This window comes from Mastomys coucha, unplaced genomic scaffold (assembly GCF_008632895.1).
Source record: "Mastomys coucha isolate ucsf_1 unplaced genomic scaffold, UCSF_Mcou_1 pScaffold15, whole genome shotgun sequence".
NCBI lineage: Eukaryota > Metazoa > Chordata > Mammalia > Rodentia > Muridae > Mastomys > Mastomys coucha.
This window is the reverse complement of record NW_022196897.1, coordinates 107,454,218-107,480,195: the sequence shown is the minus strand read 5'-3', so window position 1 is coordinate 107,480,195 and position 25,978 is coordinate 107,454,218. Positions and strand designations below refer to the sequence as shown.

Genomic DNA, 25,978 nt, shown 5'->3' with positions numbered 1-25,978 from the left:
GCTTAATTGTTAACTAGTATCTTTTATTATTATTCTCAGAAAACCTGTATATATCTATCACCTGCCTTAATTATTATGTATTTTTAATTTTTTTTTTAGTAATTAAGAAAAGTATGTTTGTTGATATGGAACAATACCAAGCAAAGTTTCAGGCTCAAAATGAGTCCTCATGATCTTCTGATTGAACTGAAGTCCTCAGAAGACACAGAGAGGGGCTGGACAAAGGGCTCAGTGGTTCCGAGTATTCGCTGCTCTTTCAGAGGACCCATGTTCATTTCCAGCAGCCACACCAGGAAGCTCACAACCACTTGTAACTTCAACTCTAAGGGATGGATGCAGCATCCTCTTTGGTACTCCACAGGCACTTGCACCATGTGGCACATTCTTGGATACATACACATACTCAAGTGAAAAACTAAGATATTTTAATATATCCCGTTATTCAAAAAAGTAAGATTTAAATGTAGACTTTTAATCCTGTCATACTAGTTACTAAAATCATCTGTTATAAATGTATACACATTGTATATAAAAGTGGCTTTAGGAAGGGAGTTTCAACAAGAGGAAGTAGGGCCATTTCACTAAAAGTTCTGTGGATATTGAGAACTCTAGACCTAGAAAGAAGGAATGAACTGAAGAATAAACATTGAGGATAGTGGGGTAAAAATACTGTTTATTAGAATACAGGCAGGACTGCTGAAAAGGGACAGAGTCAAACACAGATGGAAATATGGGTGTCTTTTAAAATAGGGCAAATAGGTACCTCTTACTAATGAAGCAGGAGGAAGGGACTGAAGTGAGATGAGCCCAAGATTTAATAGCCCAAAAATATGCTGAGAGAATTGCAGGAAGACAAGACTATATAAGCTAATTGAGGTCATCTTCTACTTTAAGTCTCTGGAACAAATTTTTGTTTAAAGCAACATGTTTTGGAAAAGAGATGAGATGGAATTTTATAATTAAATCCCAGCCCTGGAAAAAAAAGATAATTTAATGGGAATAAGAATGCAAATGTGAAAATCTATCCTCTTAAAAATCATGCTGGCAGCCAGTAATAATATCTTTCCGGCCCATTCGAAAAGGGTTCCCAAACATCACAGAATTGAGTTGTACTTGGCTCCAGAAACAAGCCATGGACTCTACTCAGGGGACCCTTGTGTCTTAGAAGACCCCAGACAAGCAGAATGTTATCTTGAATGGCTCCAGCAAAATCTGTGTAGGAAACTGAAATGTAAGTCAGTTTGTGAATCCTGCTATCATTATTTCAGAGTTCCCCATAAATTGGAAAGAGAATCCAGTGAAATTGGTAAACTATTTCAATACTTTAATAAAGCCCTGAATGTATACAATAGTATAACTTAATTACTGTGGATGTACGATGTGCAATGGTTCTTTATTCTCCCCACCGTCATTAAGGCAGGGGCACAAGTAGGGGAAAAGTTTCTCCAGGAAAATACTACTAAAGGTGTAAAGATGGGTCATGGTTGTAGCATTGTAGAAGGACACTTGCCCTCCCTCATAATCTAGGTACACGCCCACCCTTTTCAGATCGCCCAGGTTCAGGCTACATGAGGGCAAATCCAGGGCCTTTAGATCGGTTTGGTTCCTTAGTCTTAGAAGCCAGAATCCTTGCTCTGGCGTCAGAGGGCAGCTCCCCTTCCGAATGATGGACTCTCTGACGACTCCAAGTGTCCATTTTGTCTTCTTTCCTACTTCTATTTCCCAGTACCACTTTCCAGAGGTGAAGCCTTTTGAGCCCAATACAGCCACACTTGAATCAAACCTCTCTGGATCATCAGGCATTACCTGCTTAACATCACCGTGACTCACACTGGTCCGGCTTTTGGATAATACCAGATTGGGATGAGCTGTTTTAGGATCCAGAGTTAATTGAGATGGGCCTGGTAAGAAAATGAGATAGCAGGGAAGAGGAGAAAAGAGGTGAATGCAATTTCCCACAATAAGAAGTACTATCACAGTGCTTTTCTCTCCCCATATGTATAACCCTTAGCCAGGAAGGTTCGTTCTCATATACTTTCTGTTGCCTGACATCCATTTCGCTATTTCTAGACATTTTTATATTTAGGATAAAATCAGTCTTTGCACTGAAGTAATTTATATTCTACTGAAGGAAACAATATAAATAATGTGAACCTTTACCAATACCAAAGGTGTAAAAATTAGGTGAGGTTGTCCTAGGAAATCTTACAAAAGAGTGTGTCTCAATTGGGATATAAACATATGTGAGATGTTCATTTTGGGTAAACAGAGAGGGGGGAAAGGTAGACTAAATGCAGGTAGTTGCTTGTGAATGAGAGACTTATCTGTTAGAGCTAGGTGAGACTGAGATATCTGGTAGACATTCTTTTTGGTTTAACATGCAGTGAGACATTGACGCTCTAGAGTGGTATATGCCACTGCTCTCCAGAATGTAGTCCACAAAATATGTGCTTACCAACTTGGGAAAAGATAATACAGACACTGAAAGCAAACATTTAGAAATGTTTATGGGAATCTAACAAAGTAACTTTATGTCAGTTGAATCCGGTAATTATAAAACCAGGCTTGCCACACACCCTTAATCCCAGCACTCGGGAGGCAAAGGCAGGTGAATGTCTGAGTTTGAGGCCAACCTGGTCTACAGAGCAAGTTCCAAGACAGCATTGTCTCAAAAATCTAAATAAATAAGTAAGATAAAACCAGGCTCATACTTTGTAAACAATCTTTAATTTCACATTTGTAAGTAATTTGTTTATATTGTAGTCTACAAAAATAGAATTCCATGACAGATTAAGATTTTCTTTAACAATGTAGAAGCTAACATAGTTTGCCTTATGTAAATAGACTAGTGATCACTGGGGTTTGGGAAGGTTAGGGAGGGCTGTGGTAGAAGGATATTGGATAACAGGTACCAAAGGACATGAAGATAGATGTTAATTGATGTTAATTTCAGAGTTTTATAGCATACTATGGTAATCATAACCTGCAATAATTTATTTATAGATGTCCATATATGTTTCAGTGGCTTGGTTTGGTTTTATTGGCAGTGCTAGAGACTGGACCCAGGGCTGTGTACATCTTAGGTCAGCCCTCTCTCCCTGAGCTACAGACACAGGCTTTATTATATATTTTTAAACGACTGAAAGAGCTCAAAAGTTTCCAACACAGAGAAGTGGTAAATGTTTGAGGAGATATAAGTTCTGTTTACTACAGTTTAATTTTTACATGCTACACATGTGCATTAGATATCATATTGTATCCTATAAGTACATGAGCGAACTAAAATTCAGGTGCAGCAGTAGTACACACCTGCAATTCTGGCACTCAGTAGGTTGAATCGGAAAGATCCTAAGTTCAAGGCTAGCCTAAGCAATATAATGAGATCCTGGTTTTGCTGCTGTTGTTGCTGTTTAAGGTTTTAAGTCAGGTATATGCCTGTAATCCTAACACTTGGGAGGTGGAAACAACAGGATCAGGGGCTCAAGATCACCCTTGGCCACATAAGAACTCTTGGCCAGCCTGGGCTACATGAGATTCTGTGTCAAAAAAAAAAAAAAATGGAACCAAAAAGCAACTTGTGGCTGGAAAGAGAGCTCAGAGCTTAAGAGCCCATAGTTTTCCTGCAGAGGAGCTCTGATCCGGCACCCATGTCAGACAATTTACAACTGCCCATATCTTCAGAGCCAGGGGAACCAATACCTTTTTCTGGCTTCTGTTAAAATCCACACTCAGGAAAACAAATTCATTCACAGACACACTGTCTTGTCTTGTTCTGTTTTGTTTCTTTAAATCCTTTATAACAAGCACGGCTAATAAAGGATTTGTCTGTTTATAATGTGATGTTAAAGCAATCAACAAATTGTGGTCAAAAGATTAAATATATCTCACCAACTAGGAATGGCAGAGAAGCACATGGAGAGGTTTTCAGCTGGATTGGACATTAGAGATGTATACAGTTAAAAAATGATGAAATGTTACTATATTTAAGCTTAGTTATAAATAGAAAGATTGACAATATCAGGATTTGTCAAGAATGTAGAAAAATGGCATGTGTTGCAAGAGGAAATGTAAAACGATTCCTCCATTTGAGGAAGAAAAAGTGTTGACAGTTTCTTTAAAATTAAATGCACATCTTCAACCCCACCACTCAGTCTTCGCCTCAAAGATCAGTAAACAGATCCACACAACTTTATTGATAATAGCCCTGAAGTGTAATCTACCCAAATGTCCATCAGTTGGAGAGTAGATAAACACATTGTGATGTATCCATTAAACAAAATTATTGCCATGGGCAACATAGGTGAATCAAAGGAAGCACTGTGCTTTGTACAAAAGTCTAGATACACAATACTGTAATGTGTGATCTACATTAAATCAGAAGTTCAAAAAGACGCATCAAACGTGAAATAAAGCAGATTAACAGGCAGTAAGGGCTGGAGCTATACAGAAAGAACTAATTGCAAAAAGACTTGTGGAAACATTGACATGTGTGTGTGTGTGTGTGTGTGTGTGTGTGTGTCTGTGTCTGTGTCTGTGTCTGTGTCTGTGTGTGTACAGGTATGCCCATACATGTGCATGTGGAGATCAGAGGCCTACTTTTAAGTATCTTCCTCATCATTCTCCATCTTATTTTTTGAGACAGGTTTCTCACTGGATCTGGAATTCACTCAGCCAGACTGTCTGGCTTGCAGGTCTTGTAAGAACTATATTTTTCCCCAATGTTATCTCCAGTGCTGGAGCAACAGTTGAATGCCGCCATGCCTGGCTTTTTACGTAGGCACTAAGGATTCAAACTCAGGTCCTTGAGTTTGTTCAATGCTAAGCTAGTCTCCAGCTCCCATCTATCTCTATCTTGATCACAGAGATATTTACATGTTTGTCAAAACTCATCAGTTTGTACACTGCATATATTGAGGTAAAATTGGCAGATTCTGTTCTATTAATTATACTTCAGTGAAGTCAGTTTCTTTCAGTGTTAGTCATCTGAAAAATGTAACAGGGATTTTATGATTTTAACTAGGATAATAAGAAACAATAATATTGGCCGGGCAGTAGTGGCACATGCCTTTAATCCCAGCACTTGGGAGGCAAGTGGATTTCTGAGGTCGAGGCCAGCCTGGTCTACAGAGTGAGTTCCAGGATAGCCAGGTTATACAGAGAAACCCTGTCCCAGAAAAAAAAAAAAACAAAAACAAAAAACAAACAAACAAAAAGAGACAATAATATTACCTATATGAATTCTGTAAAAGCTATCCAAATCCTTATTTTTATATACATCTTATCTAGCATATTATTTCTTTTTCTTGAAATAATACCACTGTTATTTTGTCCTGCTCAGTCCTTTGATATCTGCAAGAATTCATACAACTCATGTAGCAAAATAAGATAAAATGTGGCTAGTTCCACACATTATAGATCAAACAAAATCATACGCTGAGGAGTAATTCTAATATCAGACTTTTTGTTTTTGCTTTTGTTTTTGTTTTTCGAGACAAGTTTCTCTGTATAGTCCTAGCTGTCCTGGAACTCAACTTTGTAGACCAGGCTGGTCTCAAACTCAGAAATCCGCCTGCCTCTGCCTCCCAATGCTAGGATTAAAGGGGTGTGCCACCACTGCCCAGCCTAATATCAGACTTTTATGCATTATTAGTTCAAAGACACATATTCTTAAATCATAACAGCAGGATAAAAAGAAAAAAATCTTTTTGACTAAACTCTACCCAAGTCCATCTCCATCCTGTCTCATACTAAAGAACTAACACTGGCCGGGCATTTAATCCTAGCACTTGGGAGGCAGACAGATTTCTAAATTTGAGGCCAGCCTGGTCTACAAAGTGAGTTCCAAGACAGCCAGGGCGATAACAAAGAAACCCTGTCTTGAAAAACCAAAAAAAAAAAAAAAAAAAAAAAAAAAAAAAAAAAAAAAAAAGAAAGAAAGAAAGAAAAGAAAAAAAGAAAGAAAGAAAAGAAAAGAAAAAGAAAAGAAAAGAACTAACTCTGGCCACAGATGAAATATAGATTAGGGCCATGGGAATCAATAGCTCCTTTTCACTATACCTGGAGAGAGGATAGACTGCATTTCCTTCCAGATGATGTACTGAATAGGACCTCTGAAGCGGCCTAGGCTCAGCTTTTTGGAGATAAGCTGTCTAGGTACAAGTGTCTTCATTCCTTTCTCCATGCTGTAAGGGACACACAAATAGTTTATTCTTAGACATCCTCCAGGGGTAGAAGGAGGGGGATAGAGAAACACTTACCTCTCTATGAGGTTTGTGATGTCCTAAAAGAGAAAAGAAGAAATAGAGAAGTCAGATGCCTGTTCATCATCTCTAGAAACCTCTCTGGTTATACTGATAACCATCCAGGTTTGATCATCAATAGTGGCTTCCTGTACAGATGGTCCTCAGTCTATCGCCAATGACAGTTTTCATCCTCTACAGGCTTTGCTAATCAGCATCCCAGTGTAACCCAGGATAAACTGACCTCTCACTTGCTAACCTTCTGATTTTCTATAATTCCAACTCTCATAGGAAACAATAGAAGAGCTAGAAGGCCCATAGTTAAGATCAACTTTTTGAAAAGTGAGTGCTTCCAAATACTCCAACAAGAAAAGATCAGAAGCGATCCCAGGGCCAAGGGTAACTAAACTTCTGAGTGCTGAAGTGATCACCAATCATCTCATCTCTAGAAGTGAGACTTCAGGTAGCAAAGGTTTGACAAAAAGCTTTTTAGATAGCTCAGTTTATAATTTCTGCAAGGCCAAAACTCAACAAATGCTATAAGAGACATATTTTTGAAAAATAAAGCTTCTATGTTCTTGATGGGAAAGTAAGAAAATACTGATCCATGTAGCATTATTAGTGAAATTGTACTATCATGTTTCGTAGGAAAATGAAAGTAAAGCTTTCCACTCCTTACTTTTCTCCCAAATGACCTAAAAAGCACTCCAGTTAGTTGGGGTGGGGTGGGTTGAGTTGGGTTGGATTGAGTAGAGTAGGACATGGTTGGGTTGGGTTGGGTTGGGCTTGATTAAGATTTGCTTTCCTTCCATCCTCCCACTCCCAGTTCTCTTCCCTCCTTCCAAGTGTACCCATAATCAGTTGGGTTCAGAATCTCACTGTGAGGAAGTCGAAGGAGTTCTGCTGTTCCATCCGTGCCTGAATGGTCACCAGCATGTCTTTGGCAAGGAGACACTGCTCCTGAATCTGGTTCAGATTCACTTCCATCTCCTCATTCAAGACTTTGCCCTCTTCCCGGAGGTCATTTAGAATGTCCTTTTCTTTGTTGTGCAGAAACTGATGCAGCTTTAGAAACTCCAAGGAAAGGTTTTGTTGCAGTTGTATCTTGTTGTCCTGGAAACCTCCATAATCATCACCACAATTACAACTGAGATGACTGGCATTTGAGGATAGGTGGAGATAGGGGCTTACACCTCACCTCACACCTCGGGAAATTTCACACAAATGGCTGCTTAGCATCGACATTCAATCCTACTACACAGAGCCCTTTGGGAGGCTCATTCCCTCTTTCACAACTAGTTTAATGGTGTAGGATGAGAGGTTTTGTTTTTAGGTTTTTTCAGTGCTTAGATGAATGATAAACTGTTAAATAATGATGTGGGGTCAAACAAACATTCTTAAATGAATACTAACAAAACTCTCCTAGACAGGCAAATCAGTATCTACCAAATGATGATGCTAGACTAGGGAGACCTATCCTCTTAAAATCAGAACTATTCCTTTTGCCAGGACCACATAAAAGAAACAGTATATGAGCAATGTACAAAGCACTAAAATTGAAAGTTGCTGCACTTGCAGCTTGTGTGTGTGTGTGTGTGTGTGTGTGTGTGTCCACAGCTTCTTCCCTGATAAACTGTCTCAGCTCATTTTCTTCACTTCTGATGACTCATTTTCAACCACACATAGAATTTCATCACTCTTAGAAAATGCATCATTTCCAAAATGACTTTTTGTTCCAAGTTCACTTGCTCCCTACTGCAGCACTGTTGCATCTTAATCAAAGTTTGTGTTCAGCCTGCACATAGTGCCAAGTGCTTGGCTCTAGTCCCAGCACTTGGCAGAGGCAGGCAGGCAGGCTGATCTATATGAGTTTGAGGCTAGCCTGGTTTACAAAGTAAGTTCCAGGGCTGCCAGAGCTACATGGAGAGACAGACCTGTTTCAGGAAACTAATCAGTTTATAATCATTGACTCTCTCTGTTTCTGTTCATATATGTCTATCTTCACGGCTTGTCTTACACAGCTTAGATTCCATGGACAACCATCACCACACTCTTAAGAGTAGCCTTAAGGTAGCCTGACCTCCATCATTCTTCCAACCCATGTGTTTCCAGTTTCCTTTTTTGGGGGGGTGTTTTGTTTTGTTTTGTTTTGTTTTGTTGAGACAGGATTTCTCTGTGTAGCCTCGGCTGTCCTGGACCTCACTTTGTAGACCAGGCTGGCCTCAGAAATCTGCCTACCTCTGCATCCCCAAGTACTGGGACTAAAGGCATGTGCCACCACTGTCTGGCTCCAGTTTCCCTTTCACCTTTCCCATGATTTCCCAGTCTAATTGTTTCTCCTTCCTCTAAACAAGTTTTAAATATTAAAATTAGTTGATATTCTGTCCTAAGCTCATTCTACACTTTCTAGGCAATATCCCTCCTGCTGCAGCTTTAGATACTATCTAATACTGACAGCTTTTCGACAGCTTTTGGGCTCCAGACTTCTAAACCCAAATGCTATCTGATATCGCTATCCACTCCTCATATTTAGTCAGTCACCACATCTATATAATTTCCTCCCTACACCACATGTTCTTGTTTATCTCTTATATACACTGCCTCTTTAGGCTAATCAAGTACCTTTGCTCTTGACCTGTAACAGTTTTCAAACCATATGGTCCTATCATTGTCTCTCTAAGCCATTTTCCACTCAGCTATCAGACATTTTCAAAATGGGATGAAACTGCATAGGGCTTACAAGTCATTATTTTTCATGTCACAGGATCAAGTTAAAAATACTTCATTTCCTCCATATAAGGACCTGCATGATTGGGTCATTTCTTCTTCTTCGGTATTATCTTGCTTGGTGTGCTCTAGCTTTATTGGACTTTTCCTAACATCCTGTTTCTAGACTTTTCCATGTATCTTTCCATCTCCCTTCAACAATCTTTTCTAGGACCCATTTGATTAACTTACTCATCATACAGTCTTCAAAAAAAACAAAACAAAACAAAAAAAACCAATTTTTTTGATAGTGGATCTCATGTATCCCAGGCTAGCCTAAAATTAGATATGTAGTCAAAGATGGCTTGAGCTTCAGATCCTCCTTCTACCTTCTGAGTGCTGAAATTATAGGTATGTGCCATCATGCCCAGTTTACGTGATACTGGCTATACAACTCAGGGCCTCATTCATGCTAGGCAAGCATTCTACCAACTGAGTACATCTCTAGCTCAAGTGACTTCTTCAGGTTCTCTTAGATTTCTTTTCGTTGCTGAATTTTCTTATCATATGCTACTAGTAGCTATTGTTATTTTATTGGTATTGCTGACATCATTTAATACCTGTCTCCCACACTCAGATTCTAGGGTAAGGAATGAATCTGAGTGACCCATTCAGTAAGTATTTGTTGTACAAACAAATATTGACTATAGTAGCTGAACTAGGAAATAGAACAAAGTTATCTGGATGTATCAGTAACTCTGTCTGTCTGTCTTTCCCTGAGGATACATATTTTTCCAGGTACCAAATGCCAAAGATAGCTCTCCTACATAGAGTAATTAATGAAGGACCAGAACTTCCCATTTAGTGCCCAGCCTAGAGACTGATTTGCCTAATCTTTACTAATTAGTGCTTTTTTTGGTGCTCCTGTGAAGTCTACAATAGGCAGGCGTATATATAAGCAACAGCTCTATGAACTTTGGAAGCAGTTTAGAAAGATAAATCAGATGGGGGATGGGATATAATCTGAGAATCCAATGGTTCAGTGGCACCTAGTTTTACTAGTAGAGTCTTTATTTTGCCATAGATGAAGGGGAAGACCAAGCTGACCTCAATCCCACAACGTTCACCTAGGGACTGGACCATCAAAAGGCTCAGTGTGTTAGAACAAAAGGTAATCTATTCAACAGATCAACTATTGGGAACCTTTTCCACCATATATTTCTTTCTACCTGCAGTGAAATAACACTAATTCTGTATAGCCCAGGTACCACTTAGTATATCGATATAGCTGGAGTTACAGGAAGGGCAGACTCCAGAAATGCTTCATAAGCCCTTTCCCCTGTCCCTCACCTTGTAAGCAGCAATAGCATCTTTCTGCATTGTTCTGAGAGACTGAAGCTCCTTCAGGGTTGTCTGAAGTTGGCTCTGATAGATAGCAAGCTCCTCCTACAAACATCAAGTAGAATTAACCCACAGCAATTTGGAGAATAAAAGAACATAAAGCACATCCTCGGGGGCTGGGAAGGTGGTTCAGTAGTAAAGAGCCCGCCACACAAACTGAGTTTCATCCTCAACACTTATGCAAAGGGCTGGGCACAGTGGCTCACACTTAAGATGGAGACAGATCCTTGGGACCTTCTGGCCAGATTGCTGGTCAAGCCTAATCTGTAATCCCAGGTTTGTGAGAAGTCCTGTCTCAACAAAAAATAAGGTGGCCAAGTGCTTGTGAAACACCCTAAATTTTTCCTGTGGCCTCTATGTGCTTGCACACTCATGCCTATAGCACAAAGAGATATGTGTGGAACAGAACAAGAACTGTGGTAATAACAGCACAAGAAGGTAGGTGTGGAACAGGGCAAACTAAACAAATGGCAAGGTGAGGAGTCCAGTCCTGGCTCCAGAAGAAATGCTGCCAGTGTATAGAAGGCACATCAGTGTTTGAACAGAGAAATTTTAACATAAGCAACTATCACGTTTAAAGTTAGCTTATTGCTGGGATAGGTAAGAAGGCTCTGTGGGTGAAGGCACGCACTGCTAAGCTTATCAACCTGAGTTCAGTCTCCAGAACCCACACATTGGACGGAAAGATCATGTCATATACACATATATGTGGAAGGGCAGTGGGAAGAACATCTACAAAGACACAATGTGTCAGGAAATAAATATGCTTTGAGGTGTTCCTTTTTTGGAGTCTGTGGTGGTTTGAATAGGTATGGCCCCATAGACTTGTGCATTTGAATGCTTGGCACACAGCAAGTGGCAGTATTAGGAAGTATGGCCTTATTGGAGTAGGTGTGGGCTTGTTGGAAGAAGTGTGTCACTGTGAAGGCAGGCTTTGAGGTTTCATATATGCTCAAGCCATGCCCAGTGGGACAATCTCCTTGCTGCCTGAGGATGAAGATGGAGAACTCTCAGCTCTTCCTGCACACTGCCATGCTTCCCACCATGATGATCATGAACTAAATCTCTAAAACTGTAAGCCCAGCCTCTATTAGATGTTTTCCTTTTTAAGAGTTGCCTTGGTCATGGTGTCTGTTCACAGTAACAAAACCCAAACTAAGAGTCCCTTCTACTCTCTGGAGTTCTCTCATTTTTCTCTAAGAAGCCTGTGTCCTCTCAAGGAAGCTCTTGCTACAAACTATCTTTCCTTTCCACTGTGTCATATTCTTATTCATTGAGGATTGTGGCCAGGGCTGAGGATGTAGCTCAATAGCACAATGCTTGTTTTATGTAGACTGCACCCTGAGTTCAGTCCCCAATACCACCAAAACAAGTGGTGAGTGAAATAAGAAACAGAAGCAGCTAAGTTCTGCCATCTGTCGGAGGCGGCTACTGCAGCTCTCCAGTTCCACCCTGGCTTTGTGCTTACCCTGGACACCTTTACATATGCTGTTCCCACTGGAATGCTTCTGTTTTCCTTCCACCCTTCCAAATCCAAATGATGTCCCGGTTCTAGTTCCACACCAACTCTTCATTGTGCATCCCCTGGCCATCTCAGAAATCCTCAACACTTAGGAATCACAAATGTGACAACCTTAGATCTCAGTAGTGCATTTCCATGTACTATATCTATTGTTGTACTCATTTGAAACTTTTATAACAGGAACACTAGCCTGTGTGACTGAAGGAGTCAGCCATACAGACTGACTGTACAGAGCTCCTTTCCTGTACTCCTAGAGAAATAACTTTCCAAGGTATATTGTATTTCTGAGGACTCTGAGCTTTCTCATTATTTAAAAAAAGGGATTAGGTCAGAAGGAAGAAGCAGCCCTCCAAAAGAGTTTTCCTAAGGGGTTTCTCAAGACCCAGGGCTCACACACCATAAAGAAACGGACAGCTTCAGAGATTTGCAGGAAATCCTTAGACTGCCCCATAGACAAGCGTGCATCCTTGCACTGAAAGCAGATCATTTTTCCTTCTGGCTTACTGAACAGTTTCAGGTTTTCTCCGTGCTCTGGGCACTGTGGATGGCCCTTGAGCAGGGGTAACTTCTTAATCTTCTCTACAAGCTTCTCCAGCACAAGGTTGAACGTACAGTTGCTATACTGACATAGCATCTTACAATCAGGACAGAATGTTTCCTTTGCTTGCATTTTCCAGTAGTTTTGAATACAGCCTTGGCAGAAGTTGTGGCCACAGGTCAGCATCAGTGGGTCACGGAACCAGTCATTACACAGTGGGCAGTGTAGCTCCGTAGTAATATCTTGTATCGCCACTTTTGAGGGTAAGTGGGTGGTTGGATCATTCATTTCAACATAGTTGCCTGGATCAAAGTTGGAGGGGGGCCTTGAGGATACCTTTGGGAAAGAATAGCTTAATTAAAGTTCTTTTACTGCCCATTTCAGTACACAAGATATAGAGTCTGTTACTAAAAGAGTTGAGAATTGATTCAGCTAAAGCACCATAATCACTTCTTTGAAAATAATGCAATGGAGGCTGGAGAGTGGCTCAGCAGTTATGGGGACCCATATTCAGTTTCCACCAACTCATCAAATGACTCAAAATGGCCTATAACTCAGAACATCCAACACCTTTTTCTGGCCTCACAAGAACTGCATTCATTTGGACAAACCCATATACACACATCATTTAAAATAAGTAAAATAAAATAAAAATAAATTGCCGGGCAGTGGTGGCTCATGCCTTTAATCCCAGCACTTGGTAGGCAGAGGCAGGAGGATTTCTGAGTTCACAGACAGCCTGGTCTACAGAGTGAGTTCCAGGACAGCCAGGGCTACACAGAGAAACCCTGTCTTGAAAATAATAAATAAATAAATAAATAAATAAAATAAAATAAAATAAAATAAAAATAAATTTAAAAAAGAAAACAATACAGTGAATTTAATGTTTTCCAACATCATAGTTTGTGACACTATTTTAAGTTTTAATACAGACTGAAAGCAGGAGACGAAAATACTCAAGGATATAGATTTTGTTGCATATTCCTCTCTTTACCAATCTTCTCTAATTATACATTGAAATTCTTGCTTCAGGTCCTGTTTCATTAGTTATTTTTATCTTCTTTGTAGCACACACACCTAGAAATGCAGTGTCTGAGGCATCCTGAACACACATTTATGGTCCCATTGACATCAGAATACACACTATTCTCAAATGTACATGGAACATCTCTAAGACAGACCATATGTTAAATCACAAAACAAATGTGAATACTTTTAAAAGGATTAAAGTCATTGGAAGTGTGTGGTGGTGGTTTGAATAAAAATGGCCCTATAGGCTCATAGATTTGATCATTAGGGAGTGGTGCTATTTGATAGGGATTAGGAGGTGTGGCCTTGCTGGAGAAAGTATGTCACTGGGGTTGGGCTTTGAAGTTTCAGGGACCCAAGCTAGGCTACCTGCAGATCTGGATACAGAACTCTCAGCTGCCTCTCTAGCACTGTGTCTGCCTATGTGCTGCCATGCTTCCTGCCATGACAGTAATGGACTAAACCTCTGAATGTAAGCAAGCCCTAAGTAAATACTTTACTTGATAAGAGTTGTCATGGAAATGGCAACTCCTCACAGCAATAGAACAGTGATTAAGACAATGTGTCTTCTCAGATACTACAGAATGGAGCTAGAAAGCAATAGCAAGCAAAATGGGAAATTCACAAATCTGTAAAAATTAAACAACATACTCTTAATTACCCAGTGGGTCAAAGAAGAACTAAAGTTATAAAATACTTTTAGGTAAATGAATTAAAAAATACAACATACCAAACCTCACAGAATATGCGAAGAGTGGTATTGTCTGGGAAATGTATCGCTGTAAACACTGACATGGAAAACTAAAATAAGATGGCTCTTAGCAGTAGGATATTTGCCTCACACAGAAAGGCCCGTGGTTCAATCCCTAGGACCAGCAGCATCAACAGCAAAACTTAAAATATGAACATAGAGAACGCCATGCCCTGACATGAGCCTGTATTTTGAACTACCTGGGAATCTGAGACAAAAGGATTGCTTAAGCCTGGGAATTTAGCCCATCGTGAACAACATGAAAGGCTCTAGTCTGTGAGCTCTTAAATGGGCTTGGAACACAAATCAGTGATATGCTCAGCATGCTGCAGACCCTGGGTTTGATCCTTCAACACCATAAGACTAAGTGAGCAAATAAATAAATTCACAGTACATAGCCTAACTTTCCCTTACAGATCAAGTGGGAAAGCACAAACTAAACAAACTACATGCAAAGATCACAGAAGGAAGCAAACAGTGAGGGTAAGAGCCACAGAGAACAGCAGAACCAACAAACCCAGCATGCAGCTTGTTAACACTGACAAGCAGGAGGGTGTATGTCCGCAATCACACATTTAGGATGTGGAGACAGTAGCATTACCCGTGGCTAGTCTATGCCTAAAATAAAAGTAATGCTTTCATTGGGTAGAGAATTTACAAAATTAATTAGTTAAATTATAAAAGAAGAAGAGTCAAATCACTGAGATTTGAAATGGTTTTATTACAAGCCTCACATAAATAAAAATCTTATGATACTACTATGCACAGTTGTATCTAAGTTACTAACAGAGATGGTTCTAGAAACACATTAACCACTAAAACTGACTTAAGAAGACATAGAAAGCCTGAACATCTGTATAACAAGTAAATAATTTTTTTTTTTCCGAGACAGGGTTTCTCTGTATAGCCCTGGCTGTCCTGGAGCTCACTCTGTAGACCAGGCTGGCCTCGAACTCAGAAATCCACCTGCCTCTGCCTCCCAAATCCTGGGATTAAAGGCATGGGCCACCACCGCCCGGCCATAAAATTTTAAATGATAAAAACTTCAACAAAGTAAAACCCAGGACCACATGACCTCACTGGTTAATTCTAACAAACAGGTAACAGATTAATATTAATCCTTCTCACCGGGTGGTAGTGGCGCACACCTTTAATCCTAACACTTGGGAGGCAGAGGCAGGCAGATTTCTGAGTTCCAGGCTAGCCTGGACTACAGAGTGAGTTCCAGGACAGCTAGGGATACACAGAGAAACTCTGTCTTGAAAAACAAAAAACAAAACAAAACAAAAATATATTAATCCTCAAGTTCACCCAGAAAATAGAGTGGTACTTGTTGACTCTTTATATGAAGTTAGCACTCTACAGATAATGAAGCTAGGTAAGTAAGAAAGCAGACTAGGAAGGGAGGTGACTGCAGCCACCAGTGAGTGACACCACACCCCACAAGATACTGTCTAGGTCTGGGCCTATGTGGTCTGACTCTCAGAGACCTGAGGCTCAGCTTAGGCCTCCTCATCTGCTGTGAGGTAAAAGAGCCCTTCAAGTACTGCCTTGCCTGGGTCACATGACCAAGTGAGGAAGCCTTTTACCCTAAACTCTGCAAGGCCTGGTCTTTGCAGGAGCATCTTTTTCTTTTTCCTTCCTTCCTTCTTTCTTTCTTTCTTTCCTTTTTAAGTTTTATTGCATTATAATGAGAAAAGTTACATGATTTCAATTTATCTGAATTTGTTAACACTTAAAAACATTTTAAGTAAATAGAATTAAATCACATTCTTGTTTTCCTTTTGTACCCCAACTCCTCCCAGAGACCCCCTTCAATACCTACAATATCTTTTTTGTCATATTCCTTAAAATTTATAAAATATTATAACAATAAAAATGAGTATTATAAAAGTTGTTTGATATAAAACAACAATTTAACAGTCTTATGTAGATGCTTGCCTATGGCAATACTGAAAATACATAAGTTTTTCTCAATATAAATTTTAAATAACTCCAAACATAATAACTGTATTATTTCAAAATAATACATCACTACTAATATTTTCTTAAATGAACATAAATATATAAACTGTTTTTGTTTGTTTGTTTGTTTGTTTGTTTGTTTTATATTTAGTAGAGCTTAAAATCTTGGCTCTTACTGTGGTAACTTGATACAAGAGTTACAAATGTCAAACAAAGCATTCAGTCTCACTCTTTGTTGTTCTCTTACAAGTCCCCTCCTAATTTAATTGTCTACATTTCTTTTGGGTATATAAATACTTTTAAAATATGTAAGCTGTTTTGAAAACCATAGTATAGTGTAAAAGCATGAAATAAACAATACTACTAATAGAGAGGCTGAGATAGGAGAACCAAGATTTCAAGACCCTTATGTTGTACACAGCAAGACATTGTCATGAACAAACAAGCTGAAAGTGTATATGGATTGTATAATATTGGACCTATTTCTCCACTTACCAAATTAGAGAGACCATTAGATGACAGTCAATAAAGTTCTAATTCTTCATATTTTTGGATTTCAATCAATTAGGACATGTTGGTAATATTAATGTTCATATTAAGATATTAAGAAAAAGTAATTGTCACTTCTTGTTGTTTTTGTTGTAAGAGGTGGAATTAGATTTGTGTGGATTTGTTGGAAGATTACTTTCTTGCTTCTTCTACAGTGTAGTTTTGCTCCTTATGTTTTCCGTCTATTATCCTTTGTAGGGCTGGATTTGTGGAAAGATATTGTGTAAATTTTGTTTTGTCATGGAATATCTTGTTTTCTCCGTCTATGGTAATTGGAGTTTTGCTGGGTATAGTAGCCTGGGCTGGCATTTGTGTTCTTGTAGGGTCTGTATGACATCTGCCCAGGATCTTCTAGCTTTCATAGTCTCTGGTGAGAAATCTGCTGTAATTCTGATAGGCCTGCCTTTATATGTTACTTGCCTTTTTTCCCTTACTGCTTTTAAAATTCTTTCTTTGTTTAGTGCATTTGGTCTTTTGATTATTATGTGACGAGAGGAATTTCTTTTCTGGTCCAGTCTATTTGGAGTTCTGTAGGCTTCTCGTATGTTCATGGTTAGGTTCTTTAGGTTAGGGAAGTTTTCTTCTATAATTTTGTTGAAGATACTTACTGGTCCATTACATTGGGAGTCTTCACTCTATACCTATTATGCTTAGGTTTGGTCTTCTCATTGCATCCTGGATTTTCTGGATGTTTTGGGTTAGGAGCTTTTTGCTTTTTGCTTTTTGCATTTTCTTTGACTGTTGTGTCAATGTTTTCTATGGCGTCTTCTATCCCTGAGATTCTCTCTTCTATCTCTTGCATTCTGTTGGTGATGTTTGCATCTATGACTCCTGATTTCTTTCCTATGTTTTCTATCTCCAGGATTGTCTCTCTTTCTGATTTCTTTATTGTTTCTATTTCCATTTTTAGATTCTGGATGGTTTTGCTCATTGCCTTCACCTGTTTGTATTTTCCTGTAGTTCTTTAAGGGATTTTTGTGTTTCCTCTTGAAGGCTTTCTAGCTGTTTACATGTGTTCTCCTGTATTTCTTTAAGGGAGTTATTTATGTCCTTCTTAAAGTCTTATATCATCATCATGAGAAGTGATTTTATACCTGAATCTTGCTTTTCCGGTGTGATGGTGTGTCCAGGACTTGCAATGGTGGGAGCATTGGGTTCTGATGATGCCAAGTAACCTTGGTTTGTGTTGCTTATAGTCTTATGCTTGCCCCCACATCATCTGGTTATCTCTAGTGCTACCTGCCCTTGCTAAACCTTCCTGTGATCCTGGTAGTGTCAGAACTCCTCAGAGTCAAGCTGTCTCTGTAATCCTGTGACCCTGAGCTTGCTAGAGCACTTGGACTCCCAAGTGCTTCCTCTGGGTGTTTTGGGAATGCTGCAGAGTTTGTGCCCAAGGTCTGCTCAGGACACCGGTTGACCCAGACCGACCGGAAGCAACCTGAGCCACTGGGCTGGCGGAGTTCCTGTGTACCTGGTCCCCCTGGTCCCAGTTACTCCTGGTGTTGGGACCAAATGTTATGTCCTCCTCACCTCTGATCCTGGGCGTGTTAGAGCGCCTGAGAGTGGAGCTTCTTCTGGGTATTGTGGAACTGGAAGGAACCTGAGCCACTGGGCTGCTGGAGTTCCTATGTGCCTGGTCCTGCTGGTCTCAGTTACTTTTTTTTTTTTTTTTTTTTTAAGATTTATTTATTTATTATGTACACAGCAGTCTCCTGCATGTATGCCTGAAGACCAGAAGAGGGCACTAGATTTCACTAAAAACAGTTATGAGCCACCATGTGGTTGCTGGGAATTGAACTCAAGAATAGCAGCCAGTACTCTTAACCTCTGAGCCATCTCTCCAGGCCCTACAGAAGCATGTTAAATACTTTTAGGCTTTCCTGGAAGCAAGATGCTGTCTCTCCAAAGTCAAGTGGCCCTGACTGGCTCCAGTGTTTCCATCTGACAATGTTGGGTTACATGTAGTAGGCAATACATAGTAAGAAACCTGACATAACAAGAAATTCTAGCTCTTCAGTTTTTTTTTTTTTTGGTAAGGCTTATTATATATCTAAATCTATCTTTATCTATCTATCTATCTATCTATCTATCTATCTATCTATCTATCTATCTATATGTTTTGCCCTCCTTTATTTATATACACCACATGTATTCAGGAACCCAAGGGGGCACAGGATCTCCTGGAACTGGAGTTTATATGCAGCATTGAACTACTTATATAGGCAGGTCCTCTGCAAGAGCAGTAAGCTCTCTTAATCCAGGAGCTCTCTCTCTAGCCCAGCAACATCAACTCTTTTTTTTTCAAAGATTTATTTATTATTATTTATTATTAAATAAGTATACTGTTGCTGTCTCCAGACACACCAGAAGAGGGCATCAGATCTCATGGGTAGTTGTGAGCCATCATGTGGTTGCTGGGATCTGAACTCAGGACCTTCGGAAGAGCAGTCAGTGCTCTTATCCACTGAGCCATCTCACCAGCCCCAACATCAACTCTTAATAGAAACCACTGTCATAATAAAGAAAAGCCAAGTGCTCACATGTCTTTAGTTAGTCCCAGCACTCAGGAGGCAGAGGTATGTGGATCTCTGAGTTCAAGGTCAGCTTCATCTACAGTGCAAGTTCCAAGACAGCCAAGGCTGGCTACACAGAAAACCCCTGTGATGATGATGATGGGCAGGGGTGGGGGAGAGGAAGAGGAGGAGTTAGGAACTGATGGCAGAAGCGCAGATGCTGCTTGGGCATGGTGACCCATGCCTATAGTCAAAGCTTTCAGGAGGTAGAGGCAGGAGGACCAATTGATAGTCACCATTGACTATAAATGAGTTCCAGAGCAAACAACTACCCAGATGAGACAGGGTCTCACTGTGTATCTGTAGCTGGCCTGGAATGTAACTGGTCACTATGTAGACCAGCCAGTCCAACTTACATGGTAAGGCCCTATCTTGAAAATAAGCAGGTTCTAGAGAAATAGCTCAGTACTTTAGAGCACTTGCCACTTTGCAGAGGACCTGGCTTGTTTCCCAGAACATACATAGTGGCTCCCTATCCTCTGTAACTTTACTTGTTGGGGATCTAATGCCTCTTCTGACCTATGTGGGCATCAGGTGTGCACATAGTCCACAGACATGTGTACAGGAAAGTACTCATACATATAAAATTTAAATATTTTACAAATAAAAATAGGGCTGGAGAGATGGCTCAGTGATTGAGAGTACTGGGTGCTCTTCCAGAGGTCCTGAGTTTAATTCCCAGCTCACAACCTTCTGTAATGGGATCCAATGTCCTCTTCTGGTGTGTCTGAAGAGAGCAGCAGTGTACTCACATATATAAGATAAATTTCTCTTTTTTAAAAAGTAAAATAAAAATAAAAAATAGAGCTGGGTGGTAGTGGTGCATGTCTTTACTCCTACCAGTTGGGAGGTAGAGGTAGGCAGATCTCTGAGTCCAGGGCCAGTCTGGTCTACAGAGGGATTTCCTTGACAGCCAGGACTACAACTGAGAAACCTTGTCTCGGGAGAAAAAAATAAAACAAAACAAGATCAAAATAAAATAAAATGTAAAGAAAGAAAGAAAACTATTTTTAGTTTCCTTTTTACAAGGTAAAAGGCAAATTACATAAAGGAAGAAATGATCTGTAAATTCTAGTACTTTTAGGGTCTTGAATCAAAAATAAAAGGACTCACAAACAAAAAAGATTAACAGCTGTTTTTTAGTGGACAGAGAACCTGAGTAGACATTTGTCCAAAGAAGACAAATGGTCAACACTTTAGGAAATGTTTCATACCTTAGTCATTAGGAAAATTTACCTGAGATTTTTGAACTTATTATTCTCATTATATCTCACAATGAAATATGATTTCACACTAGAATTGGTACAACTTTAAAAGGTACATTGCTGGAGGCGTGAGAGAGGGCTCAGAGGTTAAAAGCACTTGCTGCTTTTCCAGAAGGGTTGCTTCTTGGCATCTACATAGCTGCTTACAACCATCTAAGACTCCAGTTCCAGGACTCTCATGCCTTCTTCCAGCACCGGTGGCACTAGTCACACATGAAGTGCACTGACATATGTGCAAGCAAAACATCCATACACATTTTACAAAGGACATTGCTAATGAGCATGGAAAATAGTGTCGTCCCTGTGAAAAACATTTTAAATTTTTTGTTCTTCCTCAAAAAGTTATACATAGAGCTGGGTGGCTGTGGCACACACCTTTAATCCTAGTACCCAGGAGGCAGAGGCAGGAGGATCTTTGTGAGTTAGAGACCAGCTTGGTCTACCAAGTGAGTTAGTTCCAAGACAGCCATTTAGAGCTATATAGTGAGACCCTGTCTAAAAAGAACCTATGGGCTGAAGAAATGACTCAGTTGAGAGTGCTTGCTGCAGCCAGGCAATGGTGGCGCACGCCTTTAATCCCAGGACTTGGGAGGCAGAGGCAGGCGGATTTCTGAGTTAGAGGCCAGCCTGGTCTACAGAGTGAGTTCCAGGACAGCCAGAGCTATACAGAGAAACTCTGTCTCGAAAAACCAAAAAAAAAAAAAAAAAAAAAAAAAAAGAAAAGAAAAGAAAAGAAAAAAGAGAGTGCTTGCTGCTTAAGTATGTAGACCCGAGTTCAGATTTCCTGCAACAACATAAAAAACCAAGTATGACTATGTATTCCTGTAACCTCGGTCTTGGCAAGAAAGGAGACATCTGTGGGGCTTGCTGGCCACAAGCTAGCCAGAAGCATTGAGAGACCCACCTGCCTCCACATCCACGCCTATACATATATATCCTCACATACACATGTACGTACATACATGCATATATCCACATTCACATACACTGTATCATTATGATGGGCTGGGAGTATTGCTCAATAGCTAGGGTACTTGCCTAGAATTAGAAAGAGCCTGGGTCCAATTGCCAGCATCACAAAATAATCCCAGAACAAATAATCAACCCATACAAAAGATCACATATTTTATGGTTTTGTTTATATAAAGTATTCAACCTAGGTAAATCCATAAAAGACAGAAAAATTGGTGCTTTCTAAGGCACATGGGGGAAGGAAAAGTGGGGGTGACTGCTTAATGGAAAAGAGATTTTCTCTGGGGATGACATCATTTTAGAAAAAAAGTGGCTGTTATACATTGTAAATACACTAAATGCTACTGGAATGTACACTTTAAAATAATTTGTTGTATGAGGGTTATCTTAGTTTTTTTTAAATAGAAGGTATTTGATTCCAGAGCCTGAATTTTTATACTGAACAAGAATGCTGTGTTACATGTTACACATCACATGCTATTATTTGATAAAGAGCCACCAAAAATTGTTTCTGGTCATAAGCACAGGGCCAGCTCTGTCGGAGCCAGCGCCTGCCTTCCACTGCATCAGTGTATCAGCGGCAAGCCTCCTGACTAGGGACTGGGGTTAACTGGCACGAACCACCACGCAATGCTTTCAGTTTCTTTTCCCTGAAACATCAACTGGGCAGGCATTGGAGAGCCTGTTTTCCTCCTATTTCCTTGTTCTTGTTCTCTAGTGCCGTGGCTCTCCTTCTTTACTCTGAAAAACGTTATCCCTTTCTTATTTTATAATTGCCACTAACTTTTTATTTGTGGGGCGTGGGGTATGGAGCTGGGGGTGGTGCTGGAAGAACTTAAGGTGTCATCCTCAGGAATGCAGTCTACCTTCTTCGAGACAGCAGGTCATTGTCCTGGAGCTCATCAGTTAGGCACTGAGAGCCTGTGCTCCAGGCCCAGTTTCTTTGTTTCTTCAAATATTTTTGAGTGAGTCGAGTTCTTCCCGAGTCAGCTATTTAGAAAAGACTTACATGAACATGGAGGCGGATCCATACTCGAGGTTGGTTTCTTTCTGAAATAGCGTACGAGTGAGCTCTCCTGGCTCAGGGCAGTCCTGCTGCTTGGTTTATTGTGTCTCCTCCACACCACTTCCCCACCCCACCCCCCAGCCCCCAGGACAGTTCTGCCACCTGGTTTATTTGTGTCTCTTCCACTCCACTTCCCCCCCAGGTGGACTTTGCCTTCCTCTGTTATAGATCTGTGACTGTGGATCTGAGGAAGCAGCTGGTCTATTCTCGTAGTCGTTTGTTTTCTAGTGGGATGAGGCATTCCCTTTGGAAAATGGTGTCACTCTCACTTTATGCAAGGTTTACATTCCTCATCCCTCACACATTTTGTTTGGTCTTTTCTGTATTCTGTAGTCTTTTCCTAAGCTGGTACCCAAGCTTCTTAAAGTTTCTAGCTTCATCTTAAAGGAGTTGTCTGGCATTTTGCTTTTTGTTTTTTCTGTCTTTTTCATTCTCCTCGAGTTGTTTGATTGTTCATTTGGGACAGGATCTCAAATTAGAATCCAGGCTTCCCTCAAGCTCAAAAGCTTCCTGCCTGCTCCAGTCCAAATGCTAGGATTACAGGCATTTGCCAGCACACCTGGTTCCCTCTTTACAGTCTTGACTTTACAAAGAATGAGAGGTCCTTTTGAGGGGAAATCATTGTTTTTATTATTTCACTATTCAAAAACAAAAGCTTAGTTTTCACTGGAACTTTATCCAACATTTCTATACATTTAGGGAAAGATATGCATGTGTGTGAACACATGTATGTGTTTAGGAGAGAGTGGTGGTGGAGGTGGGTATGGATTTCAGTGTACTACACCATCTTGACAAGACAAGAAATGAAAGCAGGACATCTGACATCCTTCTTCTAGCCTCTGAGTGGACACACACCCACATATATATGCACCTGAGCACTCATATATGTCTGTATAATCATACTCTCTGTGGGTGCCATTTCCCAAAGAATGTAAATTGAGTTTCTTTGCAGCCCATTGGAAGGGAGACTCAAGGTGAATATTTCTAATAAATAATTCTATATGTTATTCTTTGCACACTTGACTTTTTAAATTAAGATTTCTATTCTATGTCTACTAAATGTGTTAATTTAAAATAACTGCCATCCGCACCGTCCACAATAAAGGGTCAGGCCTGCATTGTCAGGTTGCTTCCACTTCCTTTCCCAGACCACAGAATGACTTCTGGACCATTTCATAGGCTGTCCAGCAACCCCAACTGTTTCCTAATACAAAGATGACTATGCAAACCACACACTCTCATGAATCTGAAAACAAACAATAGGAACAACTGCTGAAGATCACTGTGAGATACATTGTAGAACACAGAAAATCATGGCCCAGAAGTCATTAAAGAAACATGGTGAAATTGAGGTCATGAGTCTGGTCTACATATCGAATTCCAAGACAGTAAGAGCTGAAAGAGACCCTGTCAGAAGGAAGGAAAGAAGGAAGGAAGGAAGGAAGGAAGGAAGGAAGGAAGGAAGGACAGATAAAGGCAGGATCTGTAAACAAAAAGCAAAAGAAATGGAGAGGTGTCAGGTAGAGTCAGTTCATTAATAGAGACAAGAATTACAACCGGGCAGTGGTGGCGCATGCCTTTAATCCCAGCACTTGGGAGGCAGAGGCAGGCGGATTTCTGAGTTTGAGGACAGCCTGGTCTACAGAGTGAGTTCCAGGACAGCCAGGGCTACATAGAAAAACCCTGTCTCGAAAAAACAAACAAACAAACAAACAAACAAACAAAAAAAGAATTACAAAGGGCTAGAAAGACTGCTCCATGGTTAAGAGCATTTAAATCCTTAGAGGACTAGAATTCAGATCCCAGAACTCATAAATCTCTGTAATTCCAGCTCCAAGGGATCAAAATCTTCTGTCCTCCTTGGACACTCATACACATCCACACTCTAAAAAACATTTATAGTCTCATGGTGGTGACAAACACCTTTAATCCCAGCACTCAGGAGGCAGAGGCAGGCAGATCTCTGTGAGTTCAAGGCCAGCCTGATCTACAGATGGAATTCCAGGACAGCCAGGGCTACACAGAGAAACCTTGACTTGGAAAACAAAACAACAATTATAGAGAAAACCAACGAGGAAAGATGTTGCATTACATTAACTAAGCCACTGTCCTTTGGTTCTTCCTGTATTCTTAGTCCAACACATTACCTTGCTGGGGTAGGGGCTTAGGGAATGCTTGTCCGAATCTCTGCTCTTTAAGAATACTCTTGGTCTCCCTCCTCCTGAAATCCCGTCCTTTGGCCCTGAGTGCACTACTACCCTGGTTCTTTTATCATGAGTGATTTCTACTCCCCTTTCTAGTCTGAGTATCTTCTCTGGTTTCCTTTTGGTTCTGTACTCTCTTAACAAGTGAGTAATTTCATGACTCCATGTACAGCCTCCATAAGTAAATCCGACATCTGTACCTCTGGATTTCCAACCCACTCAGCCTCCGATCCATGTACTGGGATTCTTTGATGGGTTTTAGTGGAAACCCGACCTTCTTAAAGTAAATTGATGTCTTTTGTCTCTCTGACAACACCAAAGTTTAGAATACTAACGTCCTTTATTTTAGTTTTAAAGTGATCATTTAAAATGTTTAACCTGGCTGGTGAGATGGCTCAGCGGGAAAAGATGCTTGCCTCCAAGCCTGATGACCCAAATTCAGTTCCTGAGATCCACATGGTGGAAGGAATGAACTTAATCCTGCAGATTGTCCTCTGACTTCCACACATATGCTCTGGTATGCATGCCCACACATGTACACAAAATACACAAATGTAATTTTAAAAAATGTTTAACTGCACCTCTGTTGTAAATATAGCATACCAGGACCTATAGCATGAAAGTACACAAAATACACAAATGTAATTTTAAAAAATGTTTAACTGCACCTCTGTTGTAAATATAGCATACCAGGACCTATAGCATGAAAAAATGTTATAACTAATAATTCTTAATCTAAAGATAATAAAGCTATATTAATAAAGAGGTAAGCTTTTGTATAATGTTTGTCTTAATTATTTTCAAAAAGTTATAGTGGACTTCCTTACTTTCTTACCCACGTCTCTAATTTCTGTTTATCCAAAGGCCTAGAGTATAGAAGGTAAAGGCTACATGTTAAATATTTCCTTGATTTCCCTTCTTGATCCACAGTCAATACCCTTTTTCCTGTTTTCCACCCTGTGTCTAGAAAACCCGCTGAGTTACCTCCATGAAGCTTGGTCATCAGGCCACCAGGGGGCAAAGTCAGGCAACTTGGCTTCTTCGCTCAGTGAGCCCAGGATGGCTGCAGACCAAGAGTTCTGGGCCTGTTAGTATGCTAGGAATGGACTCAGAGCCCATGAGAGGAGGAGGGAGAGGAGAGTTCAGGAGCTGGAGAGAGATCGGGCAGGTTCCGTGACAGTTTGTCAGTTGCTTTGAT

General features: G+C 40.2%; 2 protein-coding genes across 3 annotated transcripts in view; one reads left to right on the top strand and one right to left on the bottom strand.

Moving 5' to 3' along the window:
• Patl2 (PAT1 homolog 2) overlaps positions 1 to 25,978 on the top strand; it is a 75,813-nt gene that overhangs the window by 6,785 nt on the left and 43,050 nt on the right. Inside the window, exon 2 of the mRNA XM_031371695.1 lies at positions 1,083 to 1,231. The gene's annotated coding sequence lies outside the window, so the exon portion shown is untranslated. The remainder of the gene's footprint in view (positions 1 to 1,082; positions 1,232 to 25,978) is intronic.
• On the bottom strand, positions 654 to 25,954 carry Trim69 (tripartite motif containing 69). Of its 2 annotated transcripts, XM_031371696.1 has the most exons (7): positions 25,765 to 25,954; positions 12,266 to 12,742; positions 10,296 to 10,391; positions 7,119 to 7,352; positions 6,258 to 6,280; positions 6,058 to 6,182; positions 654 to 1,901 (listed from the first exon to the last, which is right to left on the bottom strand). In XM_031371696.1, the coding sequence occupies exons 1-7, from the start codon at positions 25,768 to 25,770 to the stop codon at positions 1,363 to 1,365; spliced, it is 1,500 nt and encodes a 499-aa protein (XP_031227556.1). In that variant the 5' UTR covers positions 25,771 to 25,954; the 3' UTR covers positions 654 to 1,362. The 2 variants fall into 2 exon arrangements, with proteins under 2 accessions (XP_031227556.1, XP_031227557.1); XM_031371697.1 differs by lacking the exon at positions 7,119 to 7,352.